This window comes from Hypomesus nipponensis, chromosome 15 (genome assembly GCF_054491055.1).
Source record: "Hypomesus nipponensis isolate SF chromosome 15, ASM5449105v1, whole genome shotgun sequence".
NCBI lineage: Eukaryota > Metazoa > Chordata > Actinopteri > Osmeriformes > Osmeridae > Hypomesus > Hypomesus nipponensis.
The window spans coordinates 17,633,915-17,659,208 of record NC_140375.1 but is presented as its reverse complement, the minus strand read 5'-3'; the positions used below and the strand labels follow the sequence as shown (position 1 = coordinate 17,659,208).

The window sequence follows — 25,294 nt, the reverse complement described above, 5'->3', positions numbered from 1 at the left end:
TTGTCAAACAGCATCTCTCATGTTTCAGCCTTTAATGACTTTGGCTCAGAGTCCCACTGTTCTTCTTCCTCAATCTCTCCCCTTCTCCTCCCCTCTCTCTTTCTCTTCCTCCCTTCTCTCTTTTCTTTCTCTTCCTCTTCCTCTTCCTCTCTCTCTCTCTCTCTCTCTCTCTCTCTCTCTCTCTCTCCCTCCCTCTCTCTCTCTCTCTCTCTCTCTCTCCCTCTCTCTCTCTCTTCCCCTCTCTCCTCCCTCCCTCTCTCTTTCCTCTGTTAGTGAATGAAGCGGAAGACTCTGTGCTGCTGATAAAGAGAACTCAGCTTGGCTTCTGCCTCCTCTGAGCTCAGACTGTAGGCCTGCAGACTTCCACCTCCTCTGTCCAGCCTGAAGACAGCTCTGCCCTGCAGACTTCCACCTCCTCAGTCCAGCCTGAAGACAGCTCTGCCCTGCAGACTTCCACCTCCTCAGTCCAGCCTGAAGACAGCTCTGCCCTGCAGACTTCCACCTCCTCTGTCCAGCCTGAAGACAGCTCTGCCCTGCAGACTTCCACCTCCTCAGTCCAGCCTGAAGACAGCTCTGCCCTGCAGACTTCCACCTCCTCAGTCCAGCCTGAAGACAGCTCTGCCCTGCAGACTTCCACCTCCTCTGTCCAGCCTGAAGACAGCTCTGCCCTGCAGACTTCCACCTCCTCTGTCCAGCCTGAAGACAGCTCTGCCCTGCAGACTTCCACCTCCTGTCTGAACATAGGACCTCCTGCAGAATACACAGTGACTAGCAGCAGGCTCACCTGACACACACTGCTTTCTGCATGAGTGGAAAGTCCCATCCAGGCTTCTGTGCCCTTTAGTGGGCTTGATTCTGCAAAACGTCTTTTCTGTCAAAGGCTGGTTGGTTAGTCGATTGATTGATCAATGCCACTTACTGATTGGTTGGTTGTCTTTCGCAGGTTTCCTCTTCCTGTGACATCATCGCATCATGCCTGAGGGGGCGGGCCGTGGCAGCAAGACGAAGCCCAGCAACCAAGGTCAGAGGTCAACCAAAGGCATGGTTATTATGGGATGGATGAAAGCCGGGCTGAAAATCCGACGTCTGTTACTAAGCTACGCAGTTGAATTGGGGGAAGAACAACAAAGCGGATCTGAATCCTGATTTCATTTTGATGCTTCATAAAATACAATCTGTGCAGTCTGCTGTAAGTTCATGTTTAGTTTAGATAAATATCTCTAACCCCAAAAACTTTGAACAATGTTTGTCAGTTCAACTCCCTGTAGCAAATTTTGCCAAACGACTTGGCTTGCAACAGGATAACAAGTTAGCATTACAGCTAACCATAGCATTACCTGGGTCTGAGTCTGTGGCAGAACAACAAGCTAGCATTACGGCTAACCATAGCATTACCTGGGTCTGAGTCTGTGGCAGAACAACACGCTAGCATTATAGCTAACCTCAGTGCTGTCTGGAGTCTGGTGCGACACGACTCTGCTTGTTAGAGCTAACATCGCCCTGTTCTGCTGTGCCTGTGTGCTTGTGGCCGCTGGGTTAAGTACAGTGCTGAATAATGTTTAGGATGGGGAAATGGAGGGTAGAAGTGGCCCGGCAGATATGATTATCCATGAACACGGGCCAGGGAGAACGCCCAAGATAAGAGTGTCGGCGGGGGAGAACAGTACGGCAGCCTGGCCCAGACACCCAGAGCAGGGGAGGGAGGGGAGGGAGGGAGGGGAGGGAGGAGAGGGAGGGAGGAGAGGGAGGGAGGAGAGGGAGGGAGGAGAGGGAGGGAGGGGAGGGAGGGGAGGGAGGGGAGGGAGGAGAGGGAGGGAGGAGAGGGAGGAGAGGGAGGGGAGGGAGGAGAGGGAGGAGAGGGGGGGAGGGAGGAGAGGGAGGGGAGGGAGGAGAGGGAGGAGAGGGAGGAGAGGGAGGGAGGAGAGGGAGGAGAGGGGGAGAGGGAGGAGGGGGAGGGGGGAGGGGGGAGGGAGGGGAGGGAGGGGAGGGAGGAGAGGGGGAGAGGGAGGGGAGGGAGGGAGGAGAGGGAGGGGAGGGAGGGGAGGGAGGGGAGGGAGGGGAGGGAGGAGAGGGAGGGGAGGGAGGGGAGGGAGGGGGGAGACTGGGAGAGGCAACTGAACTGAGATTATTTTTAGGGCCTTATTTAGTTGTTGTCCCTCCATCACTTCCGCTCTCTCTCTCTCTCTGTCTCTCTCTCCCTCCCTCTCTCCCCCTCCCTTTTATCTCTTCCCTCCCTCCTCCCATATTTTCCCAACAAAGAGTGGAGCTGCTGACAGGAGTGGTGGTGAAACATGGCTGGGACGCTGTGGAAATGTACTGCGAGCACAATCCAGATTGTTTAAGGGTGTTCACTTCTCATTGGAAGGTTTAATGTAAACAGAAGGAAACAGGGCTGTGTGTGTGTGTGTGTTTATGTGCGCGTGTGTTTTGTGCCCGTGTGCATGTGTGTTTCGTACAAGTGTGTGTGCTTGTTTGTGTGTATATGTGTGTGTGTGTGCTGTAAAGCCACACGCACCTTATCCATCTGACAAATTACACTTATGTCATTCGGTTCTCCAAGTGTGTTTTACAGCTAATACGTCTCTTTTTAATTTGTGTACGTTCTGCTTTTGCTAGGTCGAGGGTTCAGTGGTGTGTCAGGGGGGTCCTGGAGTACGGTGTGTAGTTTCCCCCTCAGCAGGCAGCCAGCCCTCGGTGTTTACCTCCAGCCTTGTGTTACAGTCTCTCTGCTAACTAGCCCCCTGCCTCCAGACCCCAGCCTGTCCCTGAGGCCTACTCAGCTGCTCTGAGAAGCTATATGATACCTGACAGCTTTCAGTGTTGTTAAACGTGTTGATGTGACTTATATAGCCTTCCTAGTCTGTGTGTTCCAGCAGAGAAACAGTGTGTATTAACAGAGAAACAGTGTATTCCTGTTGCTGTTGGAATCCCCAGTGGCCCCAGGGGCTTGTGTTTTAGGTCTCTCTCTCTCTCATTCTCTCTCTCTCTCTCTCTCTCTCTCATTCTCTCTCTCTCTCTCTCTCTCTCTCTCTCTCTCTCTCTCTTTCTCTCTCTCTCTCTCACTCAGTCACTCACTCACTCACTCACTCACTCACTCACTCTCTCTCTCTCTCTCTCTCTCTCTCTCTCTCTCTCTCTCTCTCTCTCTCTCTCTCTCTCTATCTCTCTCACACTCTCTCTCTCACTCACTCACTCACTTACTCACTCACACTCTCTCTCTCTCTCTCTCTCTCTCTCTCTCTCTCTCTCTCTCTCTCTCTCTCACACTCTCTCTCTCTCTCTCTCACCCTCTCACTCACTCACTCACTCACTCACACATGCACACACTTATGGACACACTCACACATCCAACTCACACACACACACAAAGCATCACTGTGTCTACATGTGGGTGTGACTGCCAGGCAGCGCAGGGTGATGGCTGAACAGTTTGTTGATCTCCATGTTTTGATTTCTGCTCACGAAGCATCAAAGACCAGCTGCCATGTCCGTCACCAAGCTGGTTAGAACACTGCTTCCGTCGCTTAGCAACCCCTGCCAAGGCAACGGGTTCTCTTAGCCACAAGCAAGAAGTCAGGAGCCCTGCCACATCCTGTCAGATGTGCCTGTCAGGTACACACACACACACACACACTCATGCATCTGCACACACACACACACACACGCTCAAACACAGAAGGTTCTGTAAGTCAGTCAGTGAGGAAACAGTTTCCATCAGCTTCTATCTAAACGTCATTTGTTTATGTTGTGAGTCTCTGAAAGCCGGTCTTTGACCGACACACATCTTACTCGAAATTCCCCCCAAAACCATCAGTGTTCCACAGCACCAAATAAGGCCTGAAGCTCCGCGGCAGTCCAGGCAGGCCTTCAGGGTTCTCTGCAGAGCACAGAGAGAGAGAGAGGACTACTTCCTCTCTGATGACACACTCATGGGCACACACACAGTCACGGGCACACACGCGCCCACATACTGGATGCACGCACACGTGCACACGCACAGAAGACACGGAAGCCATCTCTTGATCTGTCTCCTTCGTTCTCCCGTTGTCTGTCTCTCTCCTGGTCTCTGGACACAGTGGGCTTCCCTCGCAGGGCTGGCCTGGCCTGGCTGACGACAGACCTGTAGGTGAGAGAGGGATCTGGGCTGTGTTGTGGTTGTTGCTACTGGAAAACCAATCAATTGTAATTACTGGTGGAGTTGGTGTGTGGAACACACAGCAGGTCGGTGCTGCAGGGTGGATACATGTCTTTGTAGCATATCAGCTTGTGTGTGTGTGTGTGTGTTCGCGTACGCATTGCGTGTCCATGCGTGTATGTAGTTTGGTATTCTGAGTAGCCAGCCTCGGTGCTATTCGAATGGCTCCCTGATATAGAAATAGGCAGACAGAACGACAGGAAGAGAGACAAACAGACAGACAGACCGACCGACCCTGCTGGGACTGTTAGGAGATTGGCCATCTCCGTTTTGCTCCGATCAGCCCCTGTGCTCCCAGGACACCAGGACACAGAGGGAGGTCCCTGGGCAGCAGGTAGGAGACCCACCCCTGACCCTACCCCTACCCCTCACCCTAACCCTCCGTACTTCCCTTCCCCTGGAGGAGCAGCTGGCTGGTGGTTCACACTAGGCCTGGCCTATCTGATGAATGTCACTTCCTTGAATGAATTCTGCGGTCATCATAAACCATTGCAGACACAGTCCCAGAATGCTTCAGGTCTGGTTTGTTGGTTTGTGCTGCAAACTCTCAAGAGCTGCTCACTGGTTGTGTACAGTCTGAAACCAATCATGTCTTTCATGTCTTTCTAAAGATTCTTCATGTTTTGTGTTGACGATGAAGCTGAAGAATGTAGTTTGCTGTGGTTGAGGTGTGTCGTATGAGGCATGTGTTTCCCTGCTCTACCAGTAGGTAAATGAGAGCGTTTGTACTCAGGAATACCGATGGTTGTTTCTGTTCTGTGTGACCACAACCGTGGCTGAGGGGCAGGAAGTGTTCAACTGTGAGCTGATTGCAACATTCAGGTTTCAACAGAACTCAGTCTGTCTCCGTAGTTCGAGTTGTAGTTAGCATTCTCAGTCTGTAGTCTCCAGTCCCAGAGAGTCAGACACTAGACACCATTGCAGCCCAGCCTTCGTGGCATCCCCCCACCCCCCACCCCCATCCCCAGTCTGTGTTGTGGCAGACAGCGTGCAACATTAGCTTGGCTGGGAAAAGCGCTGCAGCCCTGTGTACCCCCCCCCCCCCCCAGCCTGAAGCTGCTAGCTTCAGATCCAGCCTGAAGCTGCTAGCTCCAGATCCAGCCTGAAGCTGCTAGCTCCAGATCCAGCCTGAAGCTGCTAGCTCCAGATCCAGCATGAAGATGCTAGCTCCAGATCCAGTCTGCTTTTACTGACCCGAACACCCTCCACCCTCTCGGTCCAACACCCTCCACCCTCTCCATCCAACACCCTCCACGCTCTCCATCCAACTGATTTACACGTCAGAGCAGATAGTTGTTGAATCAACAGAACATGGCTGGATTGTCCTGTTTGTTGTCCAGTTTGGCTACGCTCACACGCACACGCACACACACACACACACACACACACACACACAGGGACAATGCTTTGGTCCAGTTTGGCTCCAGCTGGGCAGCATGTTAGTGGAGCTGAATGAGACTGTTCAGAGAGAGCCTGCCTGGAGGCAGAAAGAGTCCTGTAACAGAACAACATCAGCACTGTGGGTATTGAGCGCAGTGCGTATCACACACACATAGACACATCACACAGTCTCACACACACATAGACACATCACACAGTATCACACACACATAGACACATCACACAGTCTCACACACACATAGACACATCACACAGTATCACACACACATAGACACATCACACAGTCACACACACACATAGACACATCACACAGTCACACACACACATAGACACATCACACAGTCTCACACACACATAGACACATCACACAGTCTCACACACACATAGACACATCACACAGTCTCACACACACATAGACACATCACACAGTATCACACACACATAGACACATCACACAGTCTCACACACACATAGACACATCACACAGTCTCACACACACATAGACACATCACACAGTCTCACACACACATAGACACATCACACAGTCTCACAGACACATAGACACATCACAGTCTCACACACACACTCACTCGCGCACTCACACGCTCTCTCACAATGTTTTTTTTTCTCACTCAAACACTAAAGCATTGAAACTCTATCCGTTCACAGTGCGTTGTGGAGTGTTCAGTCAGTCAGTGCTTGTTTCCATGATACCCCCCCCCCTCCCCCCGCCCTGGAAGCCCTCCATGGAAAATCACAGAGATTGATGCTATGAAATTTCAGAAATTACTAATTCTGTGAGTTGGTCGCAATTATCTTCATGAATTCATTTTTCCATATAATTATCTGCAACAATATGCATCAGGTGTCTTTGTATAAACACATGTGTGTTTTTAGGATTATGCACAGATTGACCTGGTTTTAACCTCTCGTTAAACACCACCTGACAGATTGTGCTTAGTCTGTCTTAATTTAAATTGTTTTTTAGTGAGTTAGTGTACATTTACTTCTAACTGCAACATAAACACATACACAACACACACATGCACAACGCACACAAACACGACCAGGCTCTGGTCTGGTATTTTTTGAAGCAGAGTGGTTCACACAGCCAGAGATGACGACTCAGTTGAGCTGGTTGCGTCTGTCTCCGTGCCCGGGGCATGTTTCCCCATCCTCTCCTCCCAGTCTTCTTCTGCAGTCGGTGGCTGCTTGTCTTGGATGTGGGCCAGCTAAGATAAACAGCATCCTTCAGGCTGCTCATGAGTTTGCTTAAATCAAATTTAGACAATTAATTCAGCCCTGATGCCTTAAACTGGTGTGTGAAAGCCCCTAGGCTGAGAAACCACGGACACTGTCTGACCTGGCCATGTGGAGGGCTTCTGAGAGCACACACACTCATACACATCCTCACACACACACACACACACACTCTCACACACACCCACACACTCATACACATACACACACACACACTCTCACACACATCCACACACTCATACACATCCACACACACACACTCTCACACACACCCACACACTCTCACACACATCCACACACTCATACACATTCACACACACACACACACTCTCACACACACCCACACACTCATACACATCCACACACACACACACTCTCACACAAATACATTCCGACAAACACACAAGGCATCATCGATCGAAGGTGACAGGAAACTGTTAGCATGGTGTTGGTGTTAATGCAGCCAAATAAGGAGTTGCTGTGGTGACAGTGGCTGTGTTAGTTAGTGAGCAACGCCAATCAGGTGTCAAACCTGTTCAGCCATGTCACAGGAAGTGGTTGGTTGCTGCACTTCCTTTTCTGTTCTCTCTGTTCTCTAACCCTTTAACCCTTCATCCTCTTTTCAGTTCCCTCCATCCTCTCCTCCCATCTCTCTCTAGCTCACCAGCTCCTCCTTTCATCTCCCTCTTCTCCCTCTTCTCCCTCTTCTCCCTCCTTCTCTCTCCCTGAAAGTGCAACCATTAAATGTGAAACAGACAGGTAAACAGACTTGCAGGCAGGCAGGCAGGCAGGCAGGCAGGCAGGCAGGCAGGCAGGCAGGCAGGCAGGCAGGCAGGCAGGCAGGCAGGCAGGCAGGCAGGCAGGCAGGCAGGCAGGCAGGCAGGCAGGCAGGCAGGCAGGCAGGCAGGCAGGCAGGCAGGCAGGCAGGCAGGCAGGCAGGCAGGCAGGCAGGCAGGCAGGCAGGCAGGCAGGCAGGCAGGCAGGCAGGCAGGCAGGCAGGCAGGCAGGCAGGCAGGCAGGCAGGCAGGCAGGCAGGCAGGCAGGCAGGCAGGCAGGCAGGCAGGCAGGCAGGCAGGCAGGCAGGCAGGCAGGCAGGCAGGCAGGCAGGCAGGCAGGCAGGCAGGCAGGCAGGCAGGCAGGCAGGCAGGCAGGCAGGCAGGCAGGCAGGCAGGCAGGCAAACTAAGTACAACAGTAGTCTTCAACATGGTTTACTCTGCTGGTGCTTCACGCCTATTAAACCATAAAACTCAGAGTATTCTATTTTCTCCTTCGTTTGTTTTAGTTGAGAAACAGACATGACAGATTGGACTGCTCCAGTAACCCTCCCCTCCTCCTCTCAGGCCTCTCCCCAGATCTCTCCTCTCTCCCAAAGTCTCTCCTCTCTGCTCTCTCCCCAGGTCTCTCCCCTCCTCTCTTCCTAAGTCTCTCCTCTCTGCTCTCTCCCAAGGTCTCTCCTCTTTCCTCCTCTCTCCCCAGGTCTCTCCCCTCCCATCCTCCTCTCTCCCCAAGTCTCTCGTCTCTGCTCTCTCCCAATGTCTCTCCTCTTTCCTCCTCTCTTCTCTAAGCTCTCTCCTCCAGGCTGCTGCAGAGAGAAAATCTGGTTCCTGTTCATCTCTGTTAGGTCCAACCATTCCAGGCATTCAATCTTATGGTTTAGGAATTCTCCCAAACTATACTTCAACAATAAGCATTGACTTGTGGTTTTATGGTTTATAGATTTAAGTCTGTTAAGTTTTCACTTCTTTTCCACCCAAAGCCCTGTGTGATTTGGCACACAATGTGACTGGTTGGAGGCCTGGTGCAGGCCTGCTATACAAGTGTGAGGAACCTCTAGCTTGACCCCTGCCACACCCCATAGGTCACACCCTCACCTCTGGCATGTCCAATCAACTTCCAGACACAAAGGAAGTTGTGTTTTTCTACTTCCTGTCTGCCCCCGACCTCGGGGGTACAAAAACACGAAGGTGTTGTGGCGGGTTGCGAACGTTTGGAGGAACAAAAACACGATATATTCTGGTAATCTGACATGAGCTTGACACGGCTGGTTTCCTGTGTGTCAGAAGGCTGCAGAGCTGTGGTTAGCGCTCACAGTTGTACACTGTCAGCACCAGGGCCTCACCCTGTCCATCTCCCCACCGGCTCCTACAAACAAGCTCAGGTCGCTGTGAAAGGGTCCTGGCTCGACCCTTGGTTCTGTTCTGGATCGCTGTTCCATTCCATGAGAACGTTTCCTTTGATCCTGTCAGTTAGGAGTGCTGGCCTGCTGTTCTGCGAATCTCTGTTCTGTGAGACCCCGGTGATCTGGACGTTCTGGCGGAGAGTTGGTTCTGTCTCGCCTGATGACTGCTCCCGGGGCGAGTCTGGCCCGGGTCCTGAGGTAGAACCTGGTAGAACCTGGCCCAAGACGTTCCCTGGGGGAGGTGGAAGTTTCTGGCACCTGTGTCGTTAACCTATTTCTGAAACTCCTTTGGCAGACTGAGCCGATAATGTGAACTTATGTTTTAAAGACAGAGGAGAGAGGGAGGGAGGGGGAGAGAGAGAAAGAGAGAGGGGGGAGGGAGGGAGGGAGCCAAAAAGAGAAAGGAAGATCCAGTTACAACCTAAAGGGCTGTAATCAGACAGCAACAGTCCTAAGTAATTGTGTTGTTAGGGTTAGGGTTAGGGATCTTCAGTTATGTTGACACTGACCTTGTCCTTTTCACGTCCCCCCCCCCCCCTCTCCTTTCCCTTCTCCCTTACCTGCCTTTCTCTGTTTTCTCATTCTCACCTCCCCCTTTTACCTCTCCTGATCTCCCCCCACCTCTTCCTCCCCTCCCCAGCTGCCAAGCGCCCTTCCTCCGTGTCCTCTCTGAGCGGCATCGTGGGTCGGATGGCGTCGTCGTCGGAGAGAGCGTCCCGCGGCAGCTGCACATCCGTCAACACTGTGTGCTCCGACAGCGACCGCGCCGCCAGCCTCAGCTCCTCTGCAAGCTCCGCCTCCCTGCAGGACGGACACTCCTCCTCCTCCTCCTCCTCGCTGCCATACGGAGCCTTGCCCGCCTACCCCTCCCCCTCCACGCCCCAGCGCAACGGCTCCGACATCAGCCTGGACCTCACCCCTCTCACCCAGACCGGCGCCGGAGGGGCCGGAGGGGGCGGGGCCGGAGGGGGCGGGGCCGGAGGGGGAGGAGCCGGGGCCTTGTCGGCGGGACTGGTGGCCACGCCCCCAGCCACGCCCAAACTTTCTCGGCTGGAGAGGGTGGCCCTGGAGATCGTGGAGACAGAGCAGGCCTACGTCAGAGACCTGAAGAGCATCGTGGAGGTGAGGGGGGGAGGGAGGGTCTGTGTGCGTGTGGTGTGTGTCTGTGTATGTTTGTGTGTGTTTGTCTGTGTTGTGTGTGTGTGTGTGTGTATGTTTGTGTGTGTTTGTCTGTGTTGTGTGTGTGTGTATGTATGTGTGTGTTTGTCTGTGTTGTGTGTGTGTGTGTATGTTTGTGTGTGTTTGTCTGTGTTGTGTGTGTGTGTGTGTGTATGTTTGTGTGTGTTTGTCTGTGTTGTGTGTGTGTGTGTCCTGCTGCCAGTGCTGGCCTACGGGCAGACCCACCTGGCCAGTAAATCCCCAGCCCCCCCCCCCCCCCATTTCCATTCCTGCTGCCTCACACACACAACACCACAACACCACTATCAGGTGCTAGCTTTACCTTATATAGACAGTACTGAGTGACTGAGTGTAAAGTTGAGCTCAGATTCCCTCTCTACTTTCTACATCTTCAGAATGCTGACAATGCTTTCATCCATTCCTCCAACCCTCTCTCAATGACCATCTATTCTCCCTGCCCTCCCCCCCCCCCCCCTCCGCTCCACTGGGGAGTGGAGTGATGGTGGGATGGAGGAGAGGAGAGCATGGCAGGGGATGAAAGCAGCAGTAAATTCAAGCCATTACTTCAAAAGGATGTTTCACACTCTTCCCAGGGCAGGGTCAGCTGGCCATGCACAATGTGGAGACTGTTATTGAACACACACACACACGTGCAAAGGCACGCAGACACACACACCCACGCAGAGAAGATGACTTTGAGCAGGAACAGAGGGCGACTGTTGAGGGGTTGTCATCACAGTCATCATGTTCCCGTGGAAACCAACAGTCGTCCAAGGTTTAACTCTGACCCTTCAGATAGGGTAGTAGTTTGTCAAAACAGTCTGTCGAAACAATCAATCAAACAGTCAGTCAGGAGTCTCCCCCACGACTGATAGACAGACAGGAAGTAGTTGCGAGGATAGACAGGAAATGACAAAGCTGTGATGTCCACAAACACTGAAGAGCTATGGGGCCGGAAGGAGAGACAGAAAGAGAGATGGATGGAAAAAAGAGAGAAAGAGGGAGAGAGATAGAGGGGAGGGGAGAGAGGGAGGGTTGCGGTTGCTTTGATGTTGAGGGAATGTCTGTTAGCAGGTGGAGATCAACAGGTGGTTCTGAAAGTGACTGAAGGGAGGGACGAGGACGGAAGGAGAGAAAGGGCAGAGAAGGGGGAGAGAGGGGGGAGGGAAGAGGAGAGAGGGGGGAGAGAAGAGGATAGAGGGGGGAGGGAAGAGGAGAGAGGGGGAGAGAAGAGGAGAGAGGGGGAGGGAAGAGGAGAGAGGGGGGAGGGAAGAGGAGAGAGGGGGAGAGAAGAGGAGAGAGGGGGGAGGGAAGAGGAGAGAGGGGGGAGGGAAGAGGAGAGAGGGGGAGAGAAGAGGAGAGAGGGGGAGGGAAGAGGAGAGAGGGGGAGAGAAGAGGAGAGAGGGGGGAGGGAAGAGGAGAGAGGGGGGAGAGAAGAGGAGAGAGGGGGGAGGGAAGAGGAGAGAGGGGGAGAGAAGAGGAGTGAAGGGGGAGAGAAGGGGGAGAGAAGAGGGAGAGAAGGGGAGAGAGAAGGGGGAGAGAAGAGGGAGAGAAGGGGAGAGAGGGGGGAGAGAGGAATGAGATGAACAGCAAGAAAACCTCATAGTTTTAAAGAAAGAGAGTTTGGCCCGAGTCTCCAGGACAGAACATGATAGGAGAAGTGGGTTTCATGTCCCAGAATGCCTGAAATGTTAGCTGTGTACTGTGCCGGCTTCTCTGTCTGAAGCCTGGCTGCGTGGAGGACGTGAAGAGAGGGGGTTTGACTGGCCTGGCCAGCTCACAGATCCAGCGCAGATCAGATGACTATAAATTAGTTTTCTGCAGCAGGAAAGGATTTAGGCCAGAGCGCGTCTGTTTTACCAATCTGTGGCTGGTGTGTGTGTGTGAGAGTGTGTGTGTGAGTGTTGGCAGAGCCAGAGTGCTGACTTGGGGAGATGTTGTTAGCTGTGTGTGTGTGTTTGTGTGTGAGTGGGGTGAGCCAGCTAGTTCGTAAGACACCAGAGCCTCATAGTGACTTCTGCAGATATTATGGGAAGCTGGTTTTAATAGAGCACAGAGAAAGATGATGTCAGTTAGAGGTACAGTATTAGGAACCAAGGATGATGATTCTGAACGTGTGCGGAAGTTAGAAATGGGAGCTTGCGTGAGTTTGATTGCAAGTTTGCATGCAGACTTTTTAAGGTTGCAGTTTACAGTATAGTGAGAGAGAGCGAGCGAGAGAAAGAGAAATAGAGGGGGGGAAACAAAAAAAAACGAGAAGACCCCTTTCCCCCTCTGCGCTGTACGTCTGCCAAACAGGACAGGAAATATGGGGGGAGTTTGGGGTTCAGTATACTAGGCAGGGTCCCACTTTCTGGGGCTCAGGAGGGGAGGAGAGAGGGCAGAGGAGGGGAGGGTGGAGGAAGGGGGACGCAGGGGCCTCCACAGTATACTGGGACACCCTCCTCTGTCTCACTCCCTCTCTCTACAAACCATGACCTACTTTCTCAGACAAAGAGATCCGACCTGCTGCTACTTCACTCATTCTTTCACTTTCTTTCTTTCTTTCTTTCTTTCTTTCTTTCTTTCTTATGTAGTAGTATTTTCTCTAACCCATATACATATCTGCTTTCTATTACTCTTCTTCCATTATGGTTGTCTGAGGGAGGAAAGGGGGAGAGAGACGGAGAAGGAGCGAAAGAGGGAGGGATGGAGAGAGGGAAAGAAAGAGGGAGAGTGACATAGAAATAGAGACAGATTGGGACAGAGACTCACTGTGCCCTTTATCACTCATCCCACACCTTGCCTTCCAGAGGGTATATGTGTGTGTGTGTGTTTCATTGCATGTGTGTTTGCTGGTGTTTGTGGGTGTGTGCATGATGGGAATTTTTGCCAGGCTGTGACTGCCTGTAAATCTACAGTAATTACAGTGCCATTCTTCCCCTTGCCTTTAAAAGGTGATGAATGTGGCGAGGCCTCCATTTTTCCGCCTCGTTTTGTCGAACACGCACACGTGCACACACACACACCCTTGCGGCCTGTTTGCTTCAGAACTCCAGTGGCTCTGGAAACAAACACCACTTTTTTTTTTTTTTTACATTTTTCCCCTTCAGGAATGCACCCTACAGCAGTCAGGATGGTGTGTGTGTGAGTGTGTGTGTGTGTAGTGTGTGTGTGTGTGTGTGTGTAGTGTGTTGTCCCGGACCTTTCTTTCTAGTCAAACCCGCTCTCCCATAGGCTTTGTTCTGTTTATATATTTACTCTACTTTGTTTTCACAGTCGAGTTTCGGTCACTTTTATTTCGGGCCTCTTTGTGTGTTATTTAGTTGTTGGCTACTCTGGGTGGGCCAGGCTGGAGACTTCAGTGTCTTTAACCCCGAAGGGTAGGGAAAACTTCAGTGGTTAGAGCGTTTGACTTCGAATCAAGATTTAAGTCCCTCCTATTTTGGATAAAAACGAACGCTAATTAAATGAGTACATTATGACATTGCTGTTTAATGCTAGCGCTGAACGTCGGGCCTTATGCGACACCGTCCCTGGAGACAGATGTATTCTATTCTGGTTGGTCTGTGGTTTCTACTGTGGTGTCTGTTGGTTTCTCAAATTGTGTTACACATTACACCGACGAGGGCACTACTAGAAAATAAACGCTTCCTTCTCATATACAATACCGTACGATACCATGCAAGCCGATGTCGGAGGCGTACGTGTTCGTTTTTTCAAGTTCATCGTCTGCACACAGTCCATCGTCTGCACAAAGTCCAGTCCAGCAGACGTCTTAAAATCTGTATATCTACAAAAAATATGTACGTTTTTCCTTCGTTCTCCGGTATCTGTTAGCAACGTGTGTGTCCTATCAGATCAGAGGATTCCCTTAGGCTGACACTCAGGATGTCTGCTGCCGCCGTTTTAGATTTATGGGCCCGTGAGAAATATGATATTGCCTAGTACTGGCGCTGTTAGATAACGGAGATAGTTATGAAGGTAACTGATATGCTATCATAGATAAGATGTGTTTAGCAACTCCACACACCTATCTGTGTCATACTGTACACACAGGTAGAGAAAAACAGATAGGTCCTGAGGGTTGTTAGCAACTCTTCGCACCTAGCTCAAGTTACAGCTAGGCTATAACAGACGCGTCTTGTTTGCAACACCTAGCATACAGCTAACATAGATAACATTGTTCGTAACTCCGCACACGGCTAACAGTAGATAAACATGTCATCAACTTCACACCTAGCATAAAGCTATTATAAGAGGGGTTAAGGAGAACTTGTGAAGGTCCAATCTCTAAACGGGTTCGAATAATGCAGGTATACACAGTTAAAAATACAAGTTAAAAGAGCTACATTCCGTCGTTGGTTCACGGAACCAAACATTCGCGCTGTCCCGTTTTGCGCACGTCCCCCAACTCCGAAGTGAACTAAGCTCTTCACTCGTGCATGCATCGCAGCATTATCATACTCAGCACAACTACATTGAAATACAAAAGACTCGCGATCTCTCATAAACATTCAAAACAAAATAGCCTACGACAATAAAACATTTAAAACTCAAATCCAAAACATCCGACAATGCATCTCATACTAACATCAGATAAGTCGTGTTAGCATCTCTTAACAGCTAGCCAACACCCAACATACAGCTAACCGGACATCCTAGCGTCTTTAGCCCACAATAACTCCCACTTTCACGTAAACTGAAAATATTATTTGATTCTTAGAAATTGTATAAATGTGTAAATTATGTTTTTGAGAAATTTTGACAATGAAAAAAAATGAAAACATGTCTACTCTCATTCTCTCGCTCCCCCTCTCCCTCTGTCCTCCCCAGGACTACCTGGGCTGTATCATAGACTGTGGAGACCTGCCTTTGAAAGCGGATGAGGTCAGCACCCTCTTCTGCAACATCGAGGACATCTACGAGTTCAACAGGTTAGACTCCTCCGCTCACATCCAAACATACACCCACCTATCAGCCGGAATCATCCACCGTCAGGCCAAGAGGACACCCAGGAGGCCTGAGAGCCCCAGGATGGGCGGCCCTAGCGCAGACGGCCCTAGCCCGGACGGCCCTAGCCCGGACGGCCCTAGCCCGGACGGCCCTAGCCACTGTGTGTGTCGGTATTCCTCTGTGCTCTGTGTGTGTGAGAGAGCCTGAGGGCACGAGGGGGAGGGGGAGCAGAGCGGGTGGCAGAGAGGGCTAAAGGCCAATACTTATATTGTACTTATACTTCTGCGTTTTTACGGAGACGGAGACAGGGAACGCCCTTTCCGTCAAGGAACTCCCTCTCCTTGTCCTCTCCGAACCCCTCGCAGAGCTCTGCGTGCACCTCCTGATTTTCCTGACTGTCCGTCAGTCTGTCAGTTTACGGATACCCCTTGGCTGTGATTGGTCCATATTAAGAACCGCTTGTGTCGGGGGCGGGGATGCCGTGACCAACAAGACAAACAGAGTTCTTTGACCGCCATTGCTGTAAGTTTACGATTCATATTTCAGCTAAACAGTACATGTAAATCAGCATCTGAATTAAAATGTGACGAGAAAAGGGCAGTGTAGTTGCTGAAAATGTGCGTATTTTATTGATGAAATGGCTAATTTGTAAATTTGCTCAGACTTTTCGATAACATAGCTAGCATCACTGTGTAGCGCCACTTACTATTCTGGCACTGAATGGTTCTCAGCACGCAGAGCCGTCGGAGTAGTATAAATTCAACTAATCCGTCCGACTCCGTCCGTCCGTCTGTCCGTAACGGAGTCGGAGAAGTACAATTCGGCCTTATGGTGTGCTTACAGTAATGTGCTGCAGACACAAAGGCTGGCCTGATGAGCACATCCACTCATCACTGTACGCACACAGGACAGGACAGGAGAGGAAGGGAGGGCTGGGGAGAGAGGGAGGGGGGATTTGGAAAGATTCCTGATGTTCTTTTGCAGGCCCAGCAACTATCCAGCTCTTTGCAGAGAGGAGAGAAAGAGAGCAGAGAAAGAGAGGATCCTCCACTTCTCTCCGAGTCACGCTCAGTTGGACGAGACATTCTTCCGTCAGAGAGCCAGAGAGAGAGAGAGAGTCGGAGAGAGAGTAGGAAAGAAAGAGAGAGACAGAGAGAGAACTTGAGCTTGATTATAGATTGGATATCATGTTCAGGTCGCAGTTACATCCTACTCCCCCCCCCCCCCCCTCTCTCTCTCTCCATCTCTCTCTCCATCTCTCGTCCCCTACTGTTGATACTTAACATTAAAAGGAGTGTAGAGGTTTCCTGGAAGCCACTTAGCAGGTCCTGAGGCTTCCCGCGGGCCTTGCAGCCTGGCTGGCCACAGGCGCTGGAGCAGCCTGGCGGTGTTGACTCTAGCTGTAATTACCATACCTCTGCAACGCTAGGGGTCATTGGCGGAGTGTTGAGGTGCGTGCTCTGTGTGTTTGACTTGGGGAGAGACGCTCTCGATGAAAGGTATCCATCATTCAGACGAGCTATCCTGAGTGTACTTCAGAGATGGGAGGGATGTGTGTGTGTGTGTGTGGAAAGTGTTTGAGTTCGGACCGTTTCATAAAGGTCCTGGGAAGAGCTCTGTTCATATTTTTCATATTTCTCCATCGCCCCCCCCCCCCCCCCACACACACACACACACACACACACACACACACACACACTGAGAATGTTTTCACACTTTAGTCTCTCTGCGTTTATGCCAAGTCACACACACACCCTCCTGGTTCCCTGTCATCTCTCCAACGTTACTGAGACCCTGCCTCCCTCCCCCCTCCCTCCCCCCTCCCTCCCCCCTCCCTCCCCCCTCCCTCCCTTGCCCCCCCCCCCCCCCCCCGCTCTGGACCAACATGGCTTCCTGCCTCTGGTTCTCAAGGGAAATGGCCTCACTGTGCATAGTGATAGTGTTATTTGTGTGTGAGAAAAGTGTGTGTGTGTCAGAGAGAGGGAGAGGAAGAGGGAGAGAGAGAGAGGAAGAGAGAGTGAAGGAGCAAGAGAGAGGGAGAGAGAGTGGGACAGTTTGTGTTTTTAAGAAAGTAAGAGCATGTGTCGGTTGTGTTGCTCTGGGTATAAATGTATAGTGTAACTACAGTGCGTCATTGTATGGGATTAACCCCTCCCCCCCACCCTTCCTATCACTGTGGGGTCAGACCCCTAAATTAGATTATTTTTTAACGCGGAAAACGAGAGATAATCAGTCAGTTCCATCTCGGCCCCGCTTTCCCTCCCTCCCTCCCTCCCTCCCTCCCTCCCTCCCTCCCTCCCTCCCTCCCTCCCTCCCTCCCTCCCTCCCTCCCTCCCTCCCTCCCTCCCTCCCTCCCTCCCTCCCTCCCTCCCTCCCTCCCTCCCCCTATACCTCCCTCATTGTCGCTTGGTTGTAATAGCCTACATTTCAGCGAAGGAGAGAAGAAGGTTGACCTCATTTTAATCCCCTCTTTGCTTCACTAAGCAGGGAAAAAGAAACCCTTTCCTCCTCCTTTTCTTGTTCTGCCTTTTCCTAAATCTCATCCCCTCATCACTGTGGTATGCAGCCCCTGTATCCACGCAGGGCTTGTTATGTCTACTTTCTTGGCACAGAGCTGGTTCCTCCAGGCTGGGGCCCAACATACCGAGGAACTTTACCCAGGGACGGGGGGCCTCTGCTGGGCCACACGCTGCCGGCGGCCTGGGTGGACACGGCCTTGTGGAGGTGGAAGAGAACAGCACATACGGCCAAGCAGACAGACAGAAAGACACACAGTCAGACTGTGTGTGTGCTGTCTCAGCAGCAGCTGGACAGGACAGGCTCTGTTGAAGCAGAGCAGAGGGCTTCTTATCCTCTTCTTAGTGGGCAGGGAAAGGCTTTGTGACTCAAAGAAATAGAAATGCTGTCCTTTCAGTTATCTAATGGTTTTTGGATCAGAGGTTTTGCAACTTATCTTTGTGTTGAATAGAAAAGTCTTTGTATTCCACTTGAGCAATACATTCAGCGTAAATATGTTACTGTTACGGAATGACAAACTTCTACCACTTCTGTTAACACACTTGATCATGTGTTAGCAAGGATTATCTTGGGACAGACATAACTTGTGGAGCCAGAGAGACAGAGGAGATAGATTAGTCAGGGCTGCTAAGTTTATCAAGATGACTCAGCAGACAAGTGAAGATCTCTGCCCATCTCCTCTCCTCCTCCTCTCCTCTTCTCCTCCTCTCCTCTTCTCTTCTCCTCTCCTCCTCCTCTTCTCCTCTCCTCCTCCTCTCCTCTTCTCCTCCTCTCCTCTTCTCCTCTCCTCCTCCTCTTCTCCTCTCCTCCTCCTCTCCTCTTCTCCTCCTCTCCTCTTCTCTTCTCCTCCTCTCCTCTTCTCCTCTCCTCTTCTCCTCTTCTCCTCCTCTCCTCTTCTCCTCCTCTCCTCTTCTCCTCCTCACCTCTTCTCCTCCTCTCCTCTTCTCTTCTCCTCTTCTCCTCCTCTCCTCTTCTCCTCCTCTCCTCTTCTCTTCTCCTCTTCTCCTCCTCACCTCTTCTCCTCCTCTCCTCTTCTCTTCTCCTCTTCTCCTCCTCTCCTCTTCTCCTCTTCTCCTCTTCTCCTCCTCTCCTCTTCTCCTCCTCTCCTCTTCTCCTCTCCTCTTCTCCTCCTCTTCTCTTCTCCTCTTCTCCTCCTCTCCTCTTCTCTTCTCCTCTTCTCCTCCTCTCCTCTTCTCCTCCTCTCCTCTTCTCTTCTCCTCTTCTCCTCCTCACCTCTTCTCCTCCTCTCCTCTTCTCTTCTCCTCTTCTCCTCCTCTCCTCTTCTCCTCTTCTCCTCTTCTCCTCCTCTCCTCTTCTCCTCCTCTCCTCTTCTCTTCTCCTCTTCTCTTCTCCTCTTCTCCTCCTCTCCTCTTCTCTTCTCCTCTTCTCCTCCTCTCCTCTTCTCCTCCTCTCCTCTTCTCTTCTCCTCTTCTCCTCCTCACCTCTTCTCCTCCTCTCCTCTTCTCCTCTCCTCTTCTCCTCCTCACCTCTTCTCCTCCTCTTCTCTTCTCCTCTTCTCTTCTCCTCTTCTCCTCCTCTCCTCTTCTCTTCTCCTCTTCTCCTCCTCTCCTCTTCTCCTCCTCTCCTCTTCTCTTCTCCTCTTCTCCTCCTCACCTCTTCTCCTCCTCTCCTCTTCTCTTCTCCTCTCCTCCTCCTCTCCTCTTCTCCTCCTCTCCTCTTCTCTTCTCCTCCTCTCCTCCTCTCCTCTTCTCCTCTTCTCCTCTTCTCCTCCTCTCCTCTTCTCTTCTCCTCTTCTTCTCCTCTCCTCTTCTCCTCCTCTCCTCTTCTCCTCTTCTCTTTTTGTATCGTCTCTCCTCCCTAATCTTCCGATTCTTTTCTTTTTTCCTCTCTTCCCTCCTCAGTTCAACATCTCTTGTTAAGAGCCAGAGAGACTGAATCAGCGAGACAGTTGAGGACAGAACGGGGCAGGGAAGAAGAGAGAGAAAGAGAGAGAAGGAGAGAGATTTAACTTCTCCGCATGAGAATGTTTAATTGCATTGTTTAAGCTGTGTGATTTATCTCTAGTATCCGGTTAGCAAGAAACCTGGTAGGGAGCCAGACACCACACGCACACACACACACACACATACACACACGCACACACACGTACACACACACGCAAAGGAAGGGAATAAGATAGCAGCTGAAAGGGCTAATAGCAGAAGACCCAAGACCCACAGAAGTGTTCTAGACACAACAGTGGAACAGACAGGGGAACAGACAGGGGAACAGACAGAGGAACAGACAGGGGAACAGACAGGGAACAGACAGGGAACAGACAGGGAACAGACAGGGAACAGACAGGGGAACAGACAGGAAAACAGACAGGGGAACAGACAGGGGAACAGACAGGGAACAGACAGGGGAACAGACAGGGGAACAGACAGAGGAACAGACAGGGGAACAGACAGGGAACAGACAGGGAAACAGACAGGGAACAGACAGGGGAACAGACAGGGGAACAGACAGGGGAACAGACAGGGGAACAGACAGGGGAACAGACAGGGGAACAGACAGGGGAACAGACAGGGGAACGTGGGGGCTGTACTGGGAGGTCTGCCTCTGAGAGCCCATCGCTCAAGGTTTGGTTTCCTGGTAGAGTGTTGTTCCCCTCTCCCTGGACTCCAACTGTAAAAGTGATGTTGGCCTGGGGACCCTGAGAGAGAAAGAGAAGGTGATGGAGATGATGAGGGGGAGCAAGGATGAGAGAGGGAGAGACAGAGAGGGTGAGAGAGAGATAATGAGAAGAAGAGAGAAAAACAGACAGAGGGAGGGAGAGGAAGATGGAGAGATGTGATTTAGGTGCCGCTTTGACCCAGGTGTGACCCCTACATGCCTGGCTGGGGTCATGCCCTCCATGATGTCACACACAGAAGACGCAACCCCTCTCCCTAAGTTGACGTTCTCCCCAAGATACACACACACACATACACACACACACTCCCCTCACCCCTGTGTACACTGGTAGGTCGAAGACCTCCACACACACAAACACAGGACTTCCCCTGGCTGGCTGGGCTCCAGGAAGACTCAATACAGGGTTCCTGTGTACCCCAGCCCCAGCCCCAGCCCCAGAATGTCTCAGATATTTTCGATCTGTAGATGCCTTTGTGTGTGTTTGATGTGTCTGTTTTGGCACTCTGGCCAGGCCGAGTCCGGCCTCCTGATACTATCCTGCAATGTTTTCCAACCGAGACACCTAAATCAAATGCACCCTGAGAAGCTGGACATATTTTACTGTTCAGTCCAGATCTGGTCTTCAGCTCCTACTGTATAAACAAGACATGAGAGGTGAGACTGGTTTCATCTGCAGACCCCAGAGTGCCCTCAGCAGGAGAGAGGGAGGGACAAGCAGAGAGGGAGGAGAGGAAGAGGTGAACAAAGGAAGAAAAAGAGAGGAAGAGACAGACAGACTAAACAGGGAAATGATGACCCAGCTTAAACAAAGAGGAGGAGGAGGAGGGGTGGATGGAAAGAATGAAAGAAAGAAAAAGAGAAAAGCAAGGGAGTGTTCCATTCGGCTGGCAGGTGACTGTGTCTCTACTCTGAAGTTGTAACTCTAGTTGAGTTATGAGCGAGATGGAGAGAGGGAGGGGCAGAGAGAGAGAGAGAGAGAGCTTCTCCTTCTCATCCCTGTATCTGCAGGGGTATCAAATGAGCATAGCTGGAATGCCATCGTGTCACCCAGTGTATATCAACCTAACTTAGAGAAACATTGTGCCCTCAGCCGGATAGAATCAGAGTACAGCCCTGATTTAACACCCCTCTGTTGTTGCTGGACCTCAGATATATCTAAGAACAACAAACAGGAATGTGTGTCTGAGAGATGGAGAGATAAAGAGACTTTTGATGCTCTTTATTGAGACATCCTCAAAAAATAAAAACAACTATAGTTTCTCTATTTCTCCTCTGTCTCTCTTTTGTCTCATTCTCTCTCTCCGTCCTCTCTACTCTTTCTTTTCTCTCTCTATCTCTCTCGCTCTCTCTCTTTCTTCCTCCCTCTCTCTCTCACCTCTCTCTCTGTACTGTCTCGTCCTCCATCCCTCACCAGTCCAGTGCAGCTATGCTCAGCTTTGCGGTTGCTGGACTGAAACCACCCATAATTCCCTGCAGCTTCCCCCTCTAACCCCTAATGAGGACCGCTGCCCAGCTGTCCACCGCAGAACACGACTTGGCTCTGGGGATGAGCGGGAGGGAGGGAGGGAGGTGGGGTGAGGAGAACGGGGAGAGAGGGAGGGGGGAGGGATGGTCAGCACAAGTATGGAGGTCTGTGGTTTTCCCCTCGGCCACATGAAGGAGATCCACTGGTATCTCTCTGTTTTCCCTCGGAAGAGGAGGGGGGAGGGAGGAAGGGAGTTAACTAGCCAACTAGCAGAGGCTCTGCTCTGTGGGTCTGTTTGTGTCTGTGTGTGTGTGTGTATGTGTGTGTGTGTTTAGTGGTGAGATGCAACCTCAGGGTTTTGGGGTGCACTAAAGGGGGGCATCCTCGGTTTCAGCTCATGGTCAAAGAATGCTGGGGCTTAACCTCAGATAAGGGGTTGAGTGTGTGTGTGTGTGTGTGTGAGAGAGAGAAGAGAGTCACTCTGCTTCTGCAACCAGCAGACAGACATGACACCACCCCCCTACCTCCTTCCCTCCCCTTTCCTAGAGGAATGTGATCCTTTTTACTATCACCACTTATGCTGTCCCAAAAAGGAAACTCCATAAGCCCTCCCCTCCCTCTCCCCTTTCTTCCCTCCCTCCATTGCTCCACCTCTCCATCTCCCCCGCCTGTGTCCCAGTGCCTTCTCCTCAGTCTAGGAGAGCTGCTGTTTCCAGGTGATTCATGATCCTGGAGCTCAGCACAGTAGTCCCTCTCCCTCTGCTCTCCCTCTCTCCTCTCCTCCTTCAGCCTCCCTCGTTACTCTGCTATCTATCTCCTCCCTCTCTCTTCCTCCCTCCTCTGTCCTCCCTCTCTCTCTCTCTCTCTATCTCTATCTCCAGCCTCCTGCTTTCCCTACCTCTCTCTTCCCTTCTCTCTCTTCTCTCCTCCTCATCTCTATCCTCCAGTTATCTCTCTCCTCCTCGTCTCCATAAAGAGAGATTACAGTTAATCAAAGATTACAGGTTCCTGGAGAGAGTTGATGTTGCTATGAAGATAGAAAAGGCAGGAGACAACGGTGTGTGCGTGTACACTGTTTACATGTGTTAGTGTGTGTAAACTGTGTGTGTGTGTGTGTAAACTGTGTGTGTGTGTGTGTAGCAGGTTGATGTGAGGCCAAGCTGAGATGTTTCCCATCTGTGTGTGTTTGGGAGACGGTTCTGGAGGGAGGTAGGGTTGGACAGACCCAGGGCTGAGGGGATGAGGGCGAGAGAGGGAGGGATGAGGGCGAGAGAGGGAGGGATGAGGGGGAGAGAGGGAGGGATGAGGGGGAGAGAGGGAGGGATGAGGGGGAGAGAGGGAGGGATGAGGGGGAGAGGGGGAGGGATGAGGGGGAGAGAGGGAGGGATGAGGGCGAGAGAGGGAGGGATGAGGGGGAGAGAGGGAGGGATGAGGGCGAGAGAGGGAGGGATGAGGGGGAGAGAGGGAGGGATGAGGGGGAGAGAGGGAGGGATGAGGGGGAGAGAGGGAGGGATGAGGGCGAGAGAGGGAGGGATGAGGGGGAGAGAGGGAGGGATGAGGGCGAGAGAGGGAGGGATGAGGGGGAGAGAGGGAGGGATGAGGGCGAGAGAGGGAGGGATGAGGGGGAGAGAGGGAGGGATGAGGGGGAGAGAGGGAGGGATGAGGGCGAGAGAGGGAGGGATGAGGGGGAGAGAGGGAGGGATGAGGGGGAGAGAGGGAGGGATGAGGGCGAGAGAGGGAGGGATGAGGGGGAGAGAGGGAGGGATGAGGGGGAGAGAGGGAGGGATGAGGGCGAGAGAGGGAGGGATGAGGGGGAGAGAGGGAGGGATGAGGGGGAGAGAGGGAGGGATGAGGGCGAGAGAGGGAGGGATGAGGGGGAGAGAGGGAGGGATGAGGGGGAGAGAGGGAGGGATGAGGGCGAGAGAGGGAGGGATGAGGGGGAGAGAGGGAGGGATGAGGGGGAGAGAGGGAGGGATGAGGGCGAGAGAGGGAGGGATGAGGGGGAGAGAGGGAGGGATGAGGGGGAGAGAGGGAGGGATGAGGGGGAGAGAGGGAGGGATGAGGGGGAGAGAGGGAGGGATGAGGGGGAGAGAGGGAGGGATGAGGGCGAGAGAGGGAGGGATGAGGGCGAGAGAGGGAGGGATGAGGGGGAGAGAGGGAGGGATGAGGGGGAGAGAGGGAGGGATGAGGGGGAGAGAGGGAGGGATGAGGGCGAGAGAGGGAGGGATGAGGGGGAGAGAGGGAGGGATGAGGGGGAGAGAGGGAGGGATGAGGGCGAGAGAGGGAGGGATGAGGGGGAGAGAGGGAGGGATGAGGGGGAGAGAGGGAGGGATGAGGGGGAGAGAGGGAGGGATGAGGGGGAGAGAGGGAGGGATGAGGGCGAGAGAGGGAGGGATGAGGGGGAGAGAGGGAGGGATGAGGGGGAGAGAGGGAGGGATGAGGGCGAGAGAGGGAGGGATGAGGGGGAGAGAGGGAGGGATGAGGGGGAGAGAGGGAGGGATGAGGGGGAGAGAGGGAGGGATGAGGGGGAGAGAAATGGAGGAAGGGGATTTGGGGTTCCTCTCGGGAGAGTTGTCTATAGCAGCGGCAGGTCTGTGGGGCTGCAGGTCTGTGGGGCTGCAGGTCTGCAGGTCAGTGGGGCTGCAGGTCTGTGGGGCTGCAGGTCTGCAGGTCTGTGGGGCTGCAGGTCTGTGGGGCTGCAGGTCTGTGGGGCTGCAGGTCTGCAGGTCTGTGGGGCTGCAGGTCTGTGGGGCTGCAGGTCTGTGGGGCTGCAGATCTGTGGGGCTGCAGGTCTGTGGGGCTACAGGTCTGTGGGGCTACAGGTCTGCAGATCTGTGGGGCTACAGGTCTGTGGGGCTGCAGGTCTGTGGGGCTGCAGGTCTGTGGGGCTGCAGGTCTGCAGGTCAGTGGGGCTGCAGGTCTGTGGGGCTGCAGGTCTGCAGGTCTGTGGGGCTGCAGGTCTGTGGGGCTGCAGGTCTGTGGGGCTGCAGGTCTGCAGGTCTGTGGGGCTGCAGGTCTGTGGGGCTGCAGGTCTGTGTGGCTGCAGGTCTGTGGGGCTACAGGTCTGTGGGGCTACAGGTCTGCAGATCTGTGGGGCTACAGGTCTGTGGGGCTGCAGGTCTGTGGGGCTGCAGGTCTGTGGGGCTGCAGGTCTGCAGGTCAGTGGGGCTGCAGGTCTGTGGGGCTGCAGGTCTGCAGGTCTGTGGGGCTGCAGGTCTGTGGGGCTGCAGGTCTGTGGGGCTGCAGGTCTGCAGGTCTGTGGGGCTGCAGGTCTGTGGGGCTGCAGGTCTGTGGGGCTGCAGGTCTGTGGGGCTGCAGGTCTGTGGGGCTGCAGGTCTGTGGGGCTACAGGTCTGTGGGGCTACAGGTCTGCAGATCTGTGGGGCTACAGGTCTGTGGGGCTGCAGGTCTGTGGGGCTGCAGGTCTGTGGGGCTGCAGGTCTGTGGGGCTGCAGGTCTGCAGGTCTGTGGGGCTGCAGGTCTGTGGGGCTGCAGGTCTGCAGATCTGTGGGGCTGCAGGTCTGTG

The 25,294-nt window shown here is 52.8% G+C and overlaps 1 protein-coding gene across 1 annotated transcript in view; it reads left to right on the top strand.

The window, feature by feature from the left end:
- The first annotated feature begins 311 nt into the window (after positions 1–311).
- plekhg2 (pleckstrin homology domain containing, family G (with RhoGef domain) member 2) overlaps positions 312–25,294 on the top strand; it is a 47,724-nt gene continuing 22,741 nt past the window's right edge. Inside the window, 3 exon segments of the mRNA XM_084674813.1 lie at positions 312–1,021; positions 9,677–10,158; positions 15,031–15,131. Of these exon segments, the coding sequence (XP_084530939.1) occupies positions 973–1,021; positions 9,677–10,158; positions 15,031–15,131 (632 nt within the window). The 5' untranslated portion in view covers positions 312–972.